The 19951-nt window shown below is 39.6% G+C and overlaps 1 protein-coding gene across 3 annotated transcripts in view; it reads right to left on the bottom strand.

Moving 5' to 3' along the window:
* fam13a (family with sequence similarity 13 member A) overlaps positions 1-19951 on the bottom strand; it is a 78174-nt gene that overhangs the window by 31440 nt on the left and 26783 nt on the right. For all 3 annotated transcript variants that reach the window (XM_034086530.2, XM_034086522.2, XM_034086539.2), the window contains exons 8-9: positions 16924-17147; positions 8766-8807 (exon numbers count right to left, since the gene is read on the bottom strand). In XM_034086530.2, the coding sequence (XP_033942421.1) occupies positions 8766-8807; positions 16924-17147 (266 nt within the window). The remainder of the gene's footprint in view (positions 1-8765; positions 8808-16923; positions 17148-19951) is intronic.

Genomic DNA, 19951 nt, shown 5'->3' with positions numbered 1-19951 from the left:
GTTAAGCAACGACGTTATCGGACTTTTTATCGGTACTGGAGACATTTAAAAAATATGTCATATGTATTATTGCTACATACACATTATATCGCAGTTTTAGTTTCACCAACTCCGTTTCTAATATGCAATAAGACTACAACATGCGTTCTATGATGTATTTTCGAGCTTTCCAATCCAGACGAGATCTCTCTCTCACCCGTCTGTGTGCGAGGGGGCGGGGCCGTTTGTAAAGGTCTCTTGACTGTGTTACAGACTCTCATCCTGGTTAGTGGTTACTCTGGGTTCTGTCTTCAGGACACAGTGTTGGATTGTTTTGATAATTGGATGGGACTTGATTGGATTCAATATTAGAGTAATTTTCTCGTTTGTATGTTTGTTTAAATATATTTGGCCTTTGTTTATGATTGAATGATTTACTCAAATAAAAAGGTTGATGAATTATCATCTAATGATTTGTATGATGTTTTATTTATGTTAAAGGTCACTTTGAATGATTTTGAACATTTTAAATTCGGGACGGTCCACATTAATTTCGGGACGGCTTAGATTGTATTTCGGACGGTTCCGGGAGGATGGGGAAAAAAGTTAGTTGAGAGCCCTGGTTTAGAATGGGATCTGCCTTGCATCTCTCACAGTCCCTGTAACATTCAACGTCTTAGCACTCCTTTTAGTGCAACGTGCCTCTAAATAAAGACTTTCTCAATTGAAGAACTAACTTAAAGAGCCAGAAAGAAACATTTTCCTGATACTTCCTGGTGTAATTTTTGCTCCAATCTGCCTCTTTACTTCCCAACAACACGGCTTTCACAAACTAACAGACGTCAGTTAAGCTTTTCCTGGAGTACAGCTACGTCATCATGTACAGGGGTGACCTGAAAAATCTCCCATAAACAATGGTGTTGACAGTAATAGCACAACTTTCCAGAGTACAGTGCACAGCAGCGATAACAATGGAGTGTTCATACACTGGGAAGGTGACTGTGACCTGTGTGAAATGGCAAAGACATGCAATGACATGAAGAGGATCTATTCAACAGCATTATCTAAGTTATGGTAGTGAACCATGCATTACCAGATGATCCCTTTGATGAGCTTAACTAATTAAAATAATCATTATGTTAAAAATGCAGTTTTAACATCTGTGACCAAGAGTAGAAAAATCCTTTACATTTAGTTCAGTTTAATTTATTTAGACAGAGAAGGATGAAAGTTAATGCTCGCAGTTGCTTCGGACTAAAATTGATTATCTCTGGGCAGTGCAAGAAAAACATTAGGCCACTGCCTAATAATAAACTTGGCACTTAACGCAACAGGTTAAAGCAACAGAAAACTGTTTAATGGCTTACTGATGTTGACTTAACCTTAGAACTTAATGCTTGCAAATGTCAAAGACATGAATTCATCAAGTGCAGCGGACACAATAAAGCCTGAATTATGGAGTGTGAAGATCCGTCCTGAATGTTTGAGGACCGTCCACCAAGCTGCAAACGGCTATTTAAAAGTGACTAGAAGGACAATTATATAACTGGCATTGTTCCCAGGGGGAGATGGTTATCAGACGTTGGGAAATGCACCATGCCCTATGCTGCAATTTAAGCACTGAATCTGACACTGAGTTTACGGCAGAAGTTCCCAACACTTTTTGTTTTGTGAACCTTAAAAACAAGGTGCAACTTCTCATTCCACGTTAAAGCACAACGACAACTCACGTGAGCAATATAGTGAATTTAACTTTAAAGTTTCTTCTTCTGAGTCACAATCATTTTCGAGCATATTTCATGAGGGAAAAATAAATCCGGTCTATATTTTTTTACCCTTTTTTGTTTTAAATGTGTGGTCCCTCAGACCGTTTGGGGCCCTATAGGGAACAGCCCCCATTTCTCAGAATACAAACAAGAATGAAGTTTTATTACAAAAACTCCTTATATGGTGTTTTGGGCTGTAGATCATTTGAAATACACAAACTCTGTTCAGGCACAGACATACTTGCCAACCTTGAGACCTCAGAAATCGGGAGCATTTCAAAACCGCGGGGCTGTGTTAGATTAACATTAACATGCTTATTGTAGTTGCTAGTGCACGGCCTTGCTGCCTGTAGCACCATCCTTGATGGAGCATACGTGTGGGCAGGAAAGGAGTGAGCAGAGGGTCGAGTTGCTCTGCTTGCTGTGACTGTCTTCCTCACCCTCTCAGACTTTCAGTTGCGTGCGCTACTAAAGGGACGTGCTACCATGGAAACCAAACAATGGTGTAGCTGTATTAAAGTCCGAGTGGAAACAGTCCTGAGTAAATCTGATTTTGTTAGAAATCGGGAGAAATGCGGGAGATATATGACCCCGGGAGGAAATCGGGAGAGGGCTATGAAATCGGGAGTCTCCCGCGAAAATCGGGAGGGTTGGCAAGTATGGGCACAGATCTTCTACCATATCGGTCCGTGATGAGATATAAGTGTTCTTATTAGGGCCGGGACTTTAACGCGTTAATTAAGATTAATTAATTACACAAAAATTAACGCATTTATCGCACTTTAATCGCACTTATTTTTGCACAGCGGAACGTTTCTCACTGGATGAGTTTCAGGCGTACCGATTATACTGGAGCACCAACTAACGTTCATGACTTCAGCATGGGACTTCAAACAACAACAAACCACGGTGAACAATAGTCAAACATGAACGAACAAGCTGATGAGACCGCTTTGGTCGGCCCCGTGGATGGGACATTTTGTTTTAAAAAACGGACGGATGGAAGCGTCGACAAGAGCACGGTTGTGTGCAAATTATGCAAAAAAGAATTTGCATATCACCGCAGCACATCAAGCCTAAAGTATCACCTAAATGCAAAGCATGTAGCAGCTAGCGTGGACGTTAGCCCGACTCCGAGTGCAAGGAACCACACCCTGACCCAACCCACACTCAACCAGATGACTGGTTTCAGGGCCAGGATAAGTAAGTTTAGGATGTTAATGAACAGTTTGTTAGAGTCAAATGTGAACCATTTGGTAACCAAATATCTTGAGGAAGCGTTCATCGTTCTAAATAGTCCAAGGTCTGGCACAGTATAGACAATATGTGGCAATTCAGCAAATCACCGAAAGTGTCATAAATAAAGATGCAACAGAGTGAAACCACTCTGATAGGAAAAGGTTTTGGCTCCTGACGGGCAATAACGACCGAGTCACAAACTACTGGCAAAAGAGACCATGAAGCAATCGGGAAAAGTCATTGCATAAGAAACTCAGCAAGGATATCACCACCAGAACATGATTAAGCCAAACCAACAGCTTTCTTAAACACATATGATCTAAACATATAAAATAATACTATGATCAAGAGTCAATTGTTTGATCGGGAACTGATCAGCTGAAGAGCTTTACAACACATGATGGTCTAATTTCATTCCCTAGCTGTAAGAAAGTTACCAGAGTTATGAAGTCTTTATATTCGGATACCTCTAAAGTCACTCCCTGCCTTTCTAGTTTCATTCTTTATCTATCAAATCAGTGTTTGATTGTGCTTGAGTTATTGGGATGACAACAGGGACAATCGGGATGGTCCAAGTTTTAGTTGTTTAGTCACGGTCTGATCCAGTCATCCAGCAAACATGACATTGGATTTAGGTTAATGCAGTGAGGAGTACTACAACTACTACCAGGCAGATTCTGCAAGTTGGCTAAACTGAAAGCAAAAAATGGTGCCCTTTGAAGGATAAGAGTCTTGTAATTATCTTTGGGTTTGGTACCCAGTTTATCCCAGCAGACATACAATCTAATTAACAGCAAATCAACCCAACGGTTTCATTCCACTGAGTCTCTGAAAAGTTATGGTGTAATTTAGAAATAGTTTTCAACTTAAATTCTGATGAACTAGCTCATCAGCAACAATCCCTAGACTTGTTGTCATCTTGAGGTTTCTAATGGCGCATTTCCACTACAGGGCCTCGCTCGGTATGGCTAGGCCTCGTTAGGCCTTTTTAGGACTGGCTCACTTTATGCTGCGTTTCTATTACAGTTTAGTAGCTAGGGCAGTAACTATAGTAACGCAGTGTAGGCGGAGCCGTGACGTCATCTTCAATGAGAACCACAGAAAAACAACATCAGCCGTCTCTGTCAGCACTCAGAGCTCACAGCTCCTCATATCTGTTCAGAAACTAGACAACAAGTTAAACAAGTACAAACCACAGACTGCCTGTGTCATGGCGAATACATTCGCTGATTTATTTATGTCTGTATAGGCCGTTGTTGTGAGTGTGAACGGTCGGAGCATATACTGCGTTAGCTTAGCCGATCTCCATTCAGAAAACACGCATTTTAAAAGGATTTTCGCCAGCCGTCTGTCTTCAGACTTGTCAAAGCATTAATTCATGGTTTTTACTAACCGGTATCAATATGTTGTTACTTCGGCATCATTTTGAAACGTGCATTACAATTTAATCACGGTCAAATATGTTCATCTTGTTGTAGTTGTAGCCCCCTTGCCAGCGATTCTCTCTCTAGTTTAGCATACTCAGCCCGACTCAACCTGGTTGTTCCTGGCCCTAGAACCACGATTTTATGGGGCCAGAAAAACTGTGAAATAGTAACCGCTAGCCGGAACTACGCCAAGTGGAAACGCAACCAAAAACGGGCCGGTACGGCACGCTTAAAGCGAGCTCCGCCCTGTAGTGGAAATGCGCCAAAAAGAACCATTGGAGATTCCAGGAAGAGAACTGCGTCCGTCCAGAACAATAGTCTGGAACAAAAACCCTGTAAAACCAGCCCTTTCTTTTACCTTTGGAAAAAGCTAGTGAAGATGGTAGTGGTATTGCATCTTACTCTTGGTCCCAAAATTAAGAATAGAACAATAACACAAATATTTCTCAAAATGTTGAAATATTGCCTTGAAAGATACAAAATAACTGTTTGAATTAATGACAGTTTAGTCAGCAGCTGTGTTTTGTATTCAGTTTGTATTATGGTGTCTGTAACATTTACTGAACTGTTATGTCAGGGCTGTCATAAAATGACAGGTCTGGCAGTTTAATTGTGTAATTGTGCTATTTTTGAAAAGTGCGATTTAAAAAATGCCAACAGCGCAAGTCTTTGTTTTACAAGAGCTTAAAGTTAGCTCAATGAAAATGCTTTATTGCAGACTTTCTAACGTAGAAATACAAAATAATAATATGTTTCCGTAGTTTTGTCGGTGTTGGGGTTTTAAGTCAAGTGCTCTTTAGGGCATAAAAAGCAAGAAGGAAACAACTCCAAAGCCTCTAAAGCAGAAGCTTATAGCAGTTAAATCCCCCGTAATGTGTACCCAGGGCCCATTCAGGTAATCCAGTATTACACCACAGTCAGGTATTAGCCAGGAGTCTAGAAGCTTTTGGTAAACACACACACACACACACACACACACACACACACACACACACACACACACACACACACACACACACACACACACACACACACACACACACACACACACACACACACACACACACACACACACACACACACACACACACACACACACACACACACACACACACACACACACACACACACACACACACAGAAGAAAAGTATGCTCATCGATCTAGGTGGCAATCTGTTTTGTGAAGTAATGTATATATAGACCTCAGCAGACAGAAAATAAAGTGTATCTGAGTGTGAAGGTGACAAAGTACAAGTAGGTCATGGAGTAAGTCATTGCTGAACGTGAGCAAGAGAAGTGCAACAGACTTAGTCCAGCTCTCTTGGAACAGACTCGGGCTGCAACAATGATTATATTAGAAATGAATCTGTAGACTGTAAAATAAGCTACCTACCTTATCTGTTTCATAAAATGTAATCTCGGGTTTACCGTGGAGGTATGCTGACAGCGATTATGTTATGCACACAAAGAGATTATACATCCCATACCATAGTAAAATAGGACAATGATAAGCATTGTATCCTTAACGTACTGTCAAGGGTAGGAATTTCACGGCGGCCATGACGGCCATGGCCATCGTTGCCCCTCGGTTTGGCCGTTATGCCCCACAAATAATTGTCCGTCCTACGGCCACCATGGCCTTTGTGCCCCTCACACTGTTAAAATCTCGAAGTTGCTTTACAAGCGTCAGAGCAGTGGTCTGGTCTCTGAACAGCATTATGCTGCGTTCAAAACGGACCGCTTTAATCACTGGAGTTTCACTGCGGCTGTCAGCTGTGTTTACTCCTGTCATTCAAACAGGACGCGCTGTAAATACTATGGTAGACTCAACTACAACAAAATTAACATATTTTACCGTGATTTAATTATGCCGAAGTAACAAAATACTGATAACGGTTAGTAAAAACCATGAATTAATGCTTTGACAAGTCTGCAGACAAGACGGCAGGCGAAAAACCTTTTAAAATGCGTGTTTTCTGAATGGAGATCGGATCCATCAGGCTAAACTAACTTGTAGCTGCTCCGTCCAAAACTCACAACAACAACAACATCCTAAAGACAGAAATAAACCAGCGACTGTATTCGCCGTGACACAGAGACAGTCTGTGGTTTGTACATGTTTAACTTTTGTCCAGTTTCTGAACAGATACGAGGAGCTGTGAGCTCTGTGTGCTCACAGCTAACGGCTGCTGTTTTGGTTTTCTGGCTACCGCGAGAGCGCGTCACGCAAATTTGAGGCTCGAGTTGAAAATTGTTATTAAAGAGACACACACACACACACACACACACACACACACACACACACACACACACACACACACACACACACACACACACACACACACACACACACACACACACACACACACACACACACACACACACACACACACACACACACACACACACACACACACACACACACACACACACACACACACACACACACACTTTTGCATTCCAAAGTATTGCTTGTTCATACAGTTGATTGTTTGAGCTTCACTCTGCACTGCTGGATTATGTATGTATAGAGTTTGACCCTTGATGGCTGTTTCTTCTGCTCTGAAATGTAATATATTTGTTACATATTAATAGATATTTGTATTTGATTTTGTGAATGGGAGAAGTAGTAGATAGAAAACATACCAAATACTAATTATTCAAAGTAGAGTATTTTATTTTATATTAAGGAGGCATAGGCCTATATGATTATAATGTTTGCCATTATTGATATTAAGAAAGTGATTTGTTTTCCATGTCATTCGTTTGTTTTTCTTATCAGAAAGTGAAGTTATTTATTTGTAAGCTCCAAATCCAAATGTTTCCCTCAATGGCCTTTGTGCCCTTGCATGTGGCCTTTGTGCCCTAAACAAACGTGTGACACCAAAGGCCAAATGGCCGTGCCTCTAAAATGACGAAATTCCAAGCTTGGTACTGTCCATAACTGACTATCACTAACCTCCGGTGTAGAACTTGTTGGTGTTTTATTACATTATAACAAATCTAGGTTTACTGCTGCATTGGATTAACATCTTCTAAATTCTTATCTGTATTAAGTACAAAAATGTTGTTATCTGCTATGGTGCAACAACGAAAATAACTCTTAAGAAGGGATTTTTTTCAAAATAGGGTATCATTTATATACAGTATAAGTCATAAAGTGTATTTACATTTTTTGAGTGCATTTTCCCAGTTCTTCCAATTTTCCTGTGAAGTAGAGAACTACCTATGCTGAGTTTTGGTGTTAAAATCAAAACCAATTTGTACTGCTTGATCACACACACAGCCACCTAGGAGCCTTATCAGCCCTTAAATCATATCAGTAAGCATTCCTGATGAAAACTGCTAAATCATAATGACTAACTGCGGAACCTGCCGTTCACACCGGCTGGACAAGCTGCTGTGATTTTACGGCTTTAGGTAAACGTACGATAAGGGTTCAAAGGGAAGAGATGACAGTAGGGTCATAGATGATTGATCAGGTGTACTGTAGGTGTGTTCAGGCTGCAGAGGAACATTATCACATGTATGTGCAGAAACATGATGTTTACTGTTTGTAATAATAGTGCATGTCATTTCATGCACTATTATTGGCTTACCTTTGGAAGTTATGCAACAAATTATATCAAATATATTAGATATGTGTTTGATGTAGTCAGATATTATTAATGCTTCGATTTACAATTATTTTTGTTATTGATATATGTAGGTTAATTTTGAGTAAGTATAATACCAACAATATTTAAAAACAAATATAAAATCAAATATATATTGTCTTTTAATTATAATTTGGGAGCATCAACCCAAAAATTGCTAACTATTTTGAGTTTTTAATACAAACAATTAGAAATTCAGCCTCTCAAATATTGAGATTTACGGCTTTTCTCTGTTTTATATCACATTAAACTGAATATGTGTGTGATCGGACTGACAAAAGACATTTCAAGAAATCACTTTGGGCTTTGAGAAACTGGGATGGATCTTTTTAACTGTTAGACATTCACTATTCTTTTGCCTGAAAAATTAGAAACAATGAATAGATTATCAAAATAGTTGCAGACAAAACGTTTTAAGCTAAAGCTGTTATTCTCCCCACACTCACTCAATGACCATCTAATCATTATGCGTGGGGGGGGGGGTGTTTCTGAAACATGTGCAAAACATGCTGAGGCTCCTCCTCCACAAAAACAGTGGCGAACAGATGCATGTGCACGCTGCCCCGCTTTACCTCTAACTGCTGGTTCCATTGTGCTATGATGCAGCACACAGCTTGCCCCACTCCTACAGCCCCGAACAACATACTCCCCCCCCCCAGTGCTGCAAGCTTTATCATGCAAAGCAAGATGGCCTTACCTCATGTAGAAAGGAGATATTGGCCTCTCTTCTTCTTGGGAGCTGAAATATGAAAACAACCAGAATTCATTAATTAGCTTGCAGGATGTGGCAATGAAGTGCTAAGGCATAACAACATCCAGCAGCCCCCCTCCTCCCCACATCTCACTGGGGCTGAGGAGCATAGGGTTGGCTTTTGTCTACAGGATAATAGCCATAATGAGCAGCAGATCAGTGCCTTTGTGCAACTTGTCTCTGGTGATTATTATGAACCAAAAGAGAAATGGGTGCTGCTCTAGAATATAGTCTGTCTGCTGCCACTGGAAACATGCCAGCAACACATGATGACAATTATGCAACGATTAGAGGAACTCAGTAACTGAACTGAATGTTGAGGTTGCCTAACCATTTCATATCATGGCTCTTACAAGCTGAACATTTCATAATCACTTAGTCTTGTTTGCCTAAGCAGAGCTGAACACTGTATTATCCTCTCTAAAATCAAAGCAGGAAGAAAAACACTGCAACAAACCTGAACTAATTGACCTTGTAACACAAAGTGCGTCAGATCAGGACTGTGTTTATATACGCTTATTTCATTTGGTTTGAGCCATTAATGTGCGGTTCAAATGATTGATGTTCTGCTACAATGACATTCTTATATATTTCACAATTTACACTAACTAGCTTTATATTATATGCATTTAAAAACTGCAAATCAAAAGAGTTGTGTATTGTTGTAAAGATTTCACGTAAATGTCAAAGAAGGAAAAGCACAGACCTAAATCTAAAGATAGTTATAGATGAATTACAGTTAGATGCTTCAGTTAGTGTTTCATACATGTAGTTGTATGCATGCTATAACACTCTCACGGCTGACTTCAATAGAGCCATCATTAATGTTTATAGCAAAACCTACATTTTATTTGCTTTCAGTGGTCTATTGTTTTTATTATATGGCTGTTATTTATTTTTTAATTATTACGTTTATTCTGGTTTGTTTTGTGTTTGTATCTTGTATTTTAAATGTATTTATATTATGTTGTGTGAGCTTATCTCTCTGTACAGCACTTTGGTCTAAAGGTTTTTAAAGTGCTATATAAATAAAGTTGTATTGGATTGGATTGGATGTCATTCTCTGACAAGTCAAAAAGGCCAATATTTCTTCTGTAAACTACAAAATAGTGCGACTATTCTTTACTTTAAACCCCTATGGAACAGGATTTGGATGTTCACATGTGAGCAAAAACGTGTCGAGACAAAGTTAATTTTTAGCAATGTTCTCAAACACGTGTAGAGACAAAATATGTAGATCATCGATAGCGATAAAACAGCGATCAGTTGTTTTGTCAACTATATGTTCAATTCATTTGAAGTAAAAAAAATACTTCAGCTACACCTCCCAATTGTGCTAATGTTCTAGACAAAACAAGCAATGTGGTGACATCATGATTGGCTTTAGGATATTGTGACGGGCATTTGTCACAGCTTCTTTTAACCAAAAGAAAGGAGAATTCAAAACATCATTGCCAGATTAACTGATAATAAAAATATCCATATGTTTCCTTAAAGGAGGGAGGTAGGGTAGGTAAGAATGGAGAAACCAGCTCGAGTGCGCTAGCATTTGAAAGTACGCAGCCGAAAAAAATCTGCCTCTTCCTCACAGAGCCCCTCCTCCAACACACGGACGCGCACATGACCAATGAGGGCACGAGATAAGTTTGTGCCCCGATGGAAGGCTGACAGGCAGGTAGGCCATCCAGTTATTTTAGCCGGGCCGGCTCAGATGATGGTCGTGCTTTTTACAGTACTACAGCTTCCACAGATGACATGTTTTTATGTATTTATTGTCAAAGCATTTAATGTATTCATTGCTATCGGGATGTTAAGAGCATTCCATGGAATATAACAACAACTGTTTCTGAAGTGAATTACCTACCCCACCTTTAAGTGGTTTGTATCCAATCTTCTGACAAAGAGCATAATGACTATCTTGTGGATATATAGATTTACTTTTGTAATGTAATTAAACCTGTCCTATAAACCATATTCATCGCAGTAGAAGTCACACAATATTGTTGCCATCTAATGAGCAGCAAGAATATTCTGTTCTGCTGGTTTCGTCTGATGTCTTAGAGAGGGACACAAAATAAACATCATCTAACTGAAGCCATTTCCAATTTTGAGTACACTGTGCCAATAAACAATCAGTCTCATCATAGGTCGTAAACATGCTCAGGGTCTCAAATGTTCTCTCAAAAACAGAATAACGACTTGTTATTGAGCAGACTGTTCTGTGACTGTTTGGTTCTCGGTGTGTTTTGGTACGTGACTTGCCATCATGGGGCTCACTGTAAGGGGGGGGGGGGGGGGGGGCGTGTGGAGGGAAAAGGAATCCACTTCGGCCATGGGGGCAGCACCTCAAGTTCAAAACAAAGGATTTAGGTTTCAAGTGAGACAGGAATCAGAAAGAGGCCAAAGTTGAGCTTCATAAATCTTCTCAAGGGCAAAAGACATGTGCATGTATTCCTGTAGACATGTCTTAGGGGCAGGTATGGTTTACTGTGAGACCTATGCATTCCTAAAGAGGTTCCTAAAGAGGTAAAAAGGTTTTTCCCCACACACATGTTCTTAACTGGTGTTATACAGTCTGGCAAACGTATTAAAATAATAATGTGCCTTCGCTGGCACGGTGAATTGCTAAAGCGGAAATCCTGCTTACCTACTACCTTACTGAGGGGATAACAAAAAGCTCTGTTGGAGAACACAGAGAAAAGGTCTGATCCCTCCGGGGCGAACGGAAAATTACAAATTACAGTCGGTTATTCTGGACACGCTTAACATTTTAAAAAGTGTGTCGACAAAGTAGTCTGGCGGAAAAATCTTGACAAAATCCTACAACTCGCAAAAACAACAATTGCAGAAGTCTAATCAAAGTTCTCTCTGAAACTCAGATTTCAACCACATCTATAAAACATTATGTTGGAGCTGCCTTCACAATAGAAGTTGTGATTAGTGGTTTGATTGTTGTTATTTTCTGGGTTTAGTGAAGCTATTATTTGAGTAGGTGCTTAAACAAAAATGCTCTAGCTAGGACAGGCTTCAACAAAATGTTTCCTGAAATGTTGTTTTTAATAGTAAATCAGCCACTAGTCCCCTTGTGTCTCAGCTCCTATTCAGGACCCCCAAACACATTCTTAGAATACCTCAGATCACAAACTGTGTGGTGGTCAAGACCTAAAGTATGTCTTGGAAAAGCCTGGCTAAGCTATGCTTGGTATAAGTTCATCGTATCAGAGAAGATGGTGTTAAGCAACAAAAGGCCACCATGCTGCAGCACAGCTAAAGCTGAAGGCGGCTGTTACGATTTACATGAAATATGATCAGATCTGAAATGCCTCTTGTTTTGTGTCAAATCTCTTTATCCTGTCTTTAATCTTTGCTGCATCTTATTGATGTTTGAACCCAAATGGCGCATGGGAGAGGAGATCACAGGCCTGTTTTAGATTTGTAAATCTGACATAGCAGTGTTCTTACTACCAAAGTCCTGATATTAACTCGCCTTAAGTAGTTTCATGAGGGGCTAAAAATACTCCACAAACGAGCTGAAATGTTCTTTTGTATCTCATTTGACTTAGATCTAATATTCTAGTTCTAGATGTTCTGTGACCTTGCAGACTGAGAACCGAAATTCCTAAAAGAAAACCTGAAAAAAGGACGGCGGTGTCCTGTATGAGTTTTTGAAAAAAAGGCACCACATTACAAATGGCAGGAAGGCCATTTTAATCCAGTCAGCAGGGTGCAGCTGTAAATATGTGCCGTCAGACTTTCAGCTTGATTGATGAGTCTTTCTGACAGGCTGCCAACAATGCCATTATACCCACAGGGATCCCTGCGCTCACACCACACTGCAACGTTCCTCACTCCCACTTATTTCCAATTGGCTTCTAAGAAATCCATTGGTTACATCACAAGATTTAGTGAACCATGGCAACTCCACACAAAAGCCAGTATGCATCCCCTACGTGCGACTACGCAATGCTGAGAACAGAATAAGTTCACATGACGCTGCTATGTTGGCTCATGTGTGTGCGTGGTGAATTAAGCTGGTGTCATATCTCGGATACAGGTGAGAGCAGTGGGATAAAGAATTACTGCATTGATTTAATAGATAGAGGTACAGACAGAGTTTCCGTTAGCCGGTAATTGTAAAATAAATAAAAATAAAATAATTGCCTGACTTTGACCGGTAAAATATGCTGAAGACCGGCAAATCTAAATCTCTCCGGTCAAAATAATTTCCCCTAAGAACAATCCCTCATCAGTCGCGCCACTTACAGTATGTGACAGACAAGAAGAGTCAACTCTAATGTCTAACACGTAATGTGGAGAAAGAGATGTTCTGTATGGGTTGATTGTGCGTTGATCTGTTGGTAATGCCTCGGGGTTCCGGTGGGCATGTAAACAAATGCATAATGCTGCACTATACTTTGTGGCCTCACCCGGTTGCATAGCGACGCTTATTGTTTAGGTGTCTTTTAATAAGCAGGTAGTCATATCATTAGCTAGAACTAGCTGGATCTGATCGATATGGACATAAACGCGAGTAAAGTCTAATCTGACGGGAGAGAGAGATCAGCTGCTGCTGACGAGTCGACACGCAGCTCTGCATGAACACCTGCAGCGGTGAGTGGAGCCACACACACACACACACACACACACACACACACACACACACACACACACACACACACACACACACACACACACACACACACACACACACACACACACACACACACACACACACACACACACACACACACACACACACACACACACACACACACACACACACTTCAGGTTAGAATATCACACGTAGCTATTTTAATTACCTCTCAAGCTACCGTAACTAGTTATAGATACGTTTATTTTGGGACTGACGGGCTGTCAGGAGAAGGAGAGAGCGTTCCGTTTATTATTCCCGTGTTGTTGTAAGTTACTGTAAACTTTTGAATAGTGTAGTTAATCTACTATAATTAGTTTGTTTAATATCGAATCATATCAATTAGTTTTAAAGCTCAATAAATAACAAAGAAGACCTTTGACCGGCACTTTTATCATTTTGTCCGGAAGATTTAAACTTTATATTTTGACCGGCAAAAAATTCTTGCCAAAATTCTTGCGGAAACTCTGGGTACAAAATATGTAAATGAGATCAGATGTAAAAAACCTACTCAGATACAGTACAGCATCTCAAAACGTGAACACAGGAAGATCTACACATTAGAATCCCTCTAGAATGAAGATTAGATTCCCAGCTGGTACTAAATGTGCCGACGCTCCGGGACGGGAGTAGTTCTTAGAAAGAAGGGTGCAAATCACACATGTCATGAGATGTATTTTTAATTCCCTTCTTCTTTACAACCTACAAGGTGTGAACATATGTTCTCAATTCTTGATTTCATATTACATATCCAACATTGATGAGCATTTAAATTAAAATCTAAAAAGCAGTGTCTACATTTTGTCTTTCTGGATGTGTTCGATTCAGCTGAGGCCAGGTGGCTGAGCGGCTGTGTGCTGCTGACACAGATTTGTCTGACACATACCGATGGAAAGTGAGAGCAAGCTGACAAGTAGACACAGGAGGATCAACAGATATGAAAACACAGAATCCTCTAATGGAAAATTATCATATATTCGCTATGGTTCTATAGTATGTGTCAAAATCACATCTATTTGCGATTTAAACATTTTCAATACAAACTCGTAAACGTTATGTATTTCTTACTCTGTTCAAATATAGGATTTACCTTTGAACCTTTAAAAGATCCAATGTCGTGGATATTTCAAACACTTACAATACACTAGTAAGTATTCCTGCATTGCATTTGGTTAATTACTTTAATTATTTTGTAACTGCAGTTGTTTGTTAGTAAATACCACAAAGTAGGGCTACTCAATTAATCGTATTTTGATCGCAATTACGATTTTGGCTTGCAACGATTATGAAAACAACATAATCGAAATAAAACGATTTTTTAATTTTTAATTTATTATTTCTTTTAATTATAATTTTTGTAAATAATTTTTTTTATTGGTTTTTCAGTTGAATTATACTTAAAGTTCATGGTAATCAACTGTTGAAAACATACTGTTCAAATAAATTGATGCTTTCAAAGTAAATCGTTTTTAATAATCGTGATATCAATTATTGACCCAAATAATCGAGATTATGATTTTTGCCATAATCGAGCAGCCCTACCACAAAGTTCTGAGTGCTGATGCATTTTGGTGGGTCCCCTGTCACGCTGTCTGTACATCGGTCACCCAATGCGACCTGACGAGGGGGATTTCAGGGTGCGGGGGAAATCCATCGGGAGATTTATTGGTTTCCTGACGTGGTGATGAAAGCTGTTGGCACCTTTGAAGTATAATATTTGCTACTTCGTGAAGACAGCATAATCTTTGCCATTAAGATGCTATTGATTTAAAAAAAAAAACTTGAGGTCAACGATGGAATAATGTTAATTCCTTTAGAGATGAAGAGCAAGAAGAAAATTACTTTAAAAGTATTGGACTTTTTTGATAGCTTGTGAAAATGTGTCAACATACTACTTGAATTGGATGGGATGACAAAAGTAATTATTACTTCCCCTACATTTTTTTTAAATAATATTCTTTTTTTCACAATCCCTATTTTTTGCCCAGTTTTTATAAGTAGGTGAAGTGAGGTTTAAATTCAGTCCACAGGTATGTATGAGAGCTAACGACTGTGTGAGTGATACCGTGATGTGTTAATGCATCTGGTTCTGACACGGACGGTTTTAAACTCTGATTAATGTGATACTAAAGGTCAGTGGTGTGTAGGGCATTTTTGGGCTCCGGATATTCGGTAGTAATCAGCAGCGAATATGCGGCGGGCGCGCGCTTCAACGCGTGTATTTCAGTTTATTCAAGGCATTCATTTTGTTATTCTACAGTACTGTTGTTTTATAGTTATTTGTTAATGTAAATAACCCAATTTATGTTCTTTGAAATTGAAAAGGATATTGTGTTTGTTACTTTCGTCGCAGTTATATATGTCTTAAGTGTAATTTGGCTTGGTTTCCTATTTTGTATGGATATGCTTTTATTTTGAAGGAGAGTTAGCACTGTTGACAGGAAGTTGTTGTTGCTATGGAAACAACGTGCCGGACAAAAGGAGCGGAGATTAACGGAGAAAAGTAATATCTACATATAAAGACGGAGAAAGTAAATAATAAATTCTACAGCACATATCCTCTCTCACAAGGTGGTGACCTTTAATGTCCCTTATGTCAATATTATAAATAGAGGAAGCAACATCTCATGGATTTGAATTGTGTGACAAGAGTTTTTAAATAGTAAAGAAGGGTTTTTCAGACAAACAGTGCAGGTGCGGTCAAGGCAAATGTCAGTCCAACCCCCCTGTCAAAGCAGAAGGAGCCCCAACAACAGACACAGCTGTAGCCTTGCTATTCCAGGACTGAGGACACTCGACACCAAGTGGCTCCAGTTTCAGCTTCTTATAATAGGCTTGTTTGCATGCCAGTGGCACATTGCCACGGTGCTTTGGCTTTAGATCCCAGTCGCTGTGAGGATTCTTCACCCTCACCCTCGACTGATAGCAAATCACCTGTGCAAACAGTGGTCATAACCTATTTAACAGCATAGTTTCCATATTGGAACGAGATGTCACAAAACGAAAATAGAAGTTGTTTCATAGTTAGATGTTATGTTTGTAGCAGTGAAGATTTATTTTGTGATATGACCATGTTTTATGACCATGTTTTATTTTACAGCGACCATAAAGGATCAGGCTTGCAGATAAGATCATAAACAAATCTTAAAACGGCAAGAGTCACAGTAAATTATTGATATTGACTCAAAATTAAAAGTGCATTAAGTGCACATAAAGCATCTTAAGATATGATTTATTTATATCCCTGACTATATTTTACATAATATTTATTTCATTTTGAAGTTAATATTTTTTGTGAATATTTAACATTTAAAAAAGCACAAATAATTTTTTCTCCAAACAAAATGGTTGTAAAAAAAGTCCAGTTAAATTAATATTATCAATTTTCAGAAAGAATAACAAGTTTTAATGAGTAACTTTCTCAGGCACTGTGCACACTCTTTACACACTGACCTGCTGACGTCCTCCATGCTGCCTGAGGAGCTGGCATCGAGGTGGCCGAGTGGCAAGGCAGAGTCTTGGAGCGCTGTCTCCATCGGCTCAGGACTGGGGCTTCTCAGCCCTGATGTCAGGGGCAAAATGATTGGTATGGAGAGGGTCTTGGCATGGGGCAACCCAGCAGAGTGGCTGGGCCGAGGGATGACTTGAATCATACCGCCACTCTTTCCTTTCCTCACCTATTTGAGAAAGAGAGAAAATAGCCGACAACCGGTGAGTCTTGTGACAGGAAATATGATATAGCAGGAGAGGTAAATTATACACTCCTGAAGCGTGCAGGCTTTGCTCAGGTTACTATAAAACATGCAATCCAGGATATTGTGAGGTTAAGCCGAGTGCAATTAAAAGAGGCGAGAAAGAGAGGAGCAAAAGAGGTTAGCTTGTAAAACTGTAAGGTTAGACTGATGCTATCTTACCGTGTCGACCCTGAGTGGGTATAAAAAACGTGAGCCACCTACTGTAATGTAGGAAAAGAACCTCAATCTAATAACAAAAAAATTATTCTGCATTTTTTCTAATGAGTTTGCTCCAAGGAAGCCTGTTAGAAGTGATAAAGAAGGTGTCACAGAGCTTTCTCTTGGTATATAAGGAGAGGGCTGCTAATGAGGGCTGTGAAAAACAGAGTACAAATGGGTCTGACGCCAGCAGCCTAAGTATTGATAATGGTCAAAAACAACCACTGCTAAAAGAGGCTTGCTCTGGATAAACGTCTGTCGGTTGAATTAAAAGGCCTACTTTTTTACTTCACACCAATTATCAGCAGAACGTTTCCATTTAGGGTTGGACCTAATGGGTTGGACCTAATGGGTTGTTCTGAAATGTAGTCATTGGTGCACTTAGTGAACATATTTTTAGCTAGACGTGGTATGGATTTTGCCCCTCAGGGTTTTGTTATTGATTTAGCTTAATTTTTAATTGACAGAAATTTAAAAAGAATGAAAAACTGCTTATTTTTCCTTATCTCAAAAGGAAAGACAACATTTTTAAAATGAATGAAGACAATTTCTTGAGGGGAGAAGTGATGGAGTCACCATGCTATCATTAAATCCAGGTTAAAAGGGTGTTTGCATGATGAACTTTAAAGGTATTGCTGAGATGGTCATACGTTGGTCAATGTTAAGGTGTTCCAATTGTGCTTTCTGTCCATACATTCATCTGTTTGGACTTAGTCATTGAAACTTCACATAGCGGTAGATTCAAATGAAACTGTGAGTACGTTCAATGTTTACCACTGACCCATATTGCTGCCCTCCGTCCCTGGTTGTCAGTATCTGCATGTGCATATAAAACAGCTCAAACAGAACAACAAGTGGGAGCTTCGGTAAATAGGCCAGATGGGAAAACGCCTCACAGACCAAATGGGGATATGACCTGGTTTGTAAATGAAATCATGGATTAACAAATCATTAAAAGATTTGTAACTTACATTTTTAAACACTAGATGATACTTTCACTAATAAATAATCTGCTACAATAAAAAGGTCAGTGAACCTCTGAGCTCTCATCTGCGACAGACATTTGTGACAGCTCCTTTTTTAGGTGTCTGTGTCTGAGAGTCTTTGCACTAATCCATACATGTTCTCGCAACCACCACACTAATAATAATAATAATAATGGATTACATTTTTTAATTAGAGCGGTTTTACAGTTGCTCAAAGCGCTTTACAATTACATATTACACATATTAGACATGTAATTGTCAATACTGTGGATAGTGTCTTGCCCAAGGACACAACGGCCTGACGCGGTGGCGGCCGAGGCGGGTTTCGAACTGGGGTTCACCAACGCCTCTTGATCCAAAACCACCCCAACTAGTCTCTTCAAAATAGTTGGTTGTATGTATAAGCAGTTTTGCTCAACATGAGTATTACAATGTGTTTGTCATCGCAATAGAACGCTCCCTTGCCTTGCCATTTATCCAACAACAAGGAATGAGTTATAGTCTGCCAGTAATAACTGTGCACCTTTTGGAGTCCAAAGCTCATCTCTGGACATAAACATCACTATGTGTTCAAACTAAACACAAGTTCGCATCATAAACCTAACAACAGGCATGCTTAGGGCTTTCATATTAAAGTGTGTGGGTGTGTTCGTTGGCCTGAGGCTCATAAATACTGTGTTAACTTATAGACTTATTTCACCGTTGCCTTGCGGTGCGACCAAACACGTTTAGCTCTACAGTAGCGTAGTAGTGATCGCCAAGTAGTGATCACTCAAATGTGGTCTCCCAAGTGTAGTTATCTTTAAAATAAGAAAGCATCAAGAACAAATCTGTGCCAAGACCGGCCTTGAGAATACAAGTTTTCTTTTCTACAAGTGGTGCGACAGGAAATGCAGCTGTAAAGGTTAATATTTATGGTAATATCACCTGATAAGTAAATGCTGTTGTTATTCTCACATGTGAGGAGTCTGTTGTTGGTTTCATTTTGAGTTGAATCAGCAGCTTGATCTTTGAGTTAATGTGTATTGTGTTTAAATTGCTCCTCAACAACCTGCTCTTGGTTGTTTTATTAGTTTACTGCTTTGCCGCCAGCAGGTGGTTCACTGAAACCTTCTGTCGCTCGGATCAACCAATGGCACAGTACCAAGGAGCTTATGCTGATTCAGCAGAAAATAAACTTTAGTCACATCGAAGAAATTATTTCTTAATAATATTCTTTAGAAAACTGTGGAAAGCTTTCATGATTCATTCAAATGTTGTTGATTAGAAGAAAAACGGGCTAGAATTGCGCTCTTCTTACTCCTGTTTTTTCTTCAGTGCAATGCAGGATGCTCTGTAGCACTTGGTTACATGACATGTTACTTGTTAGACGCTTTTATCCAAAGCGACTTACATCCTCAATACTGTGGACAATCCCCACAGGAGCCATTTGGGGTGAAGTGTCTCAGGGACACAACGACATGCTGACTGCAGTGGGGTTTGAACCTGTGACCCCCTGACCCCAACACCAAGGCTCTATCCACTGCGCCACACGCCTCCTGG

Source organism: Pseudochaenichthys georgianus, chromosome 1 (genome assembly GCF_902827115.2).
Source record: "Pseudochaenichthys georgianus chromosome 1, fPseGeo1.2, whole genome shotgun sequence".
NCBI lineage: Eukaryota > Metazoa > Chordata > Actinopteri > Perciformes > Channichthyidae > Pseudochaenichthys > Pseudochaenichthys georgianus.
Note: the sequence above shows the minus strand (reverse complement) of the source record. Positions and strands in the feature narration are given on the sequence as shown.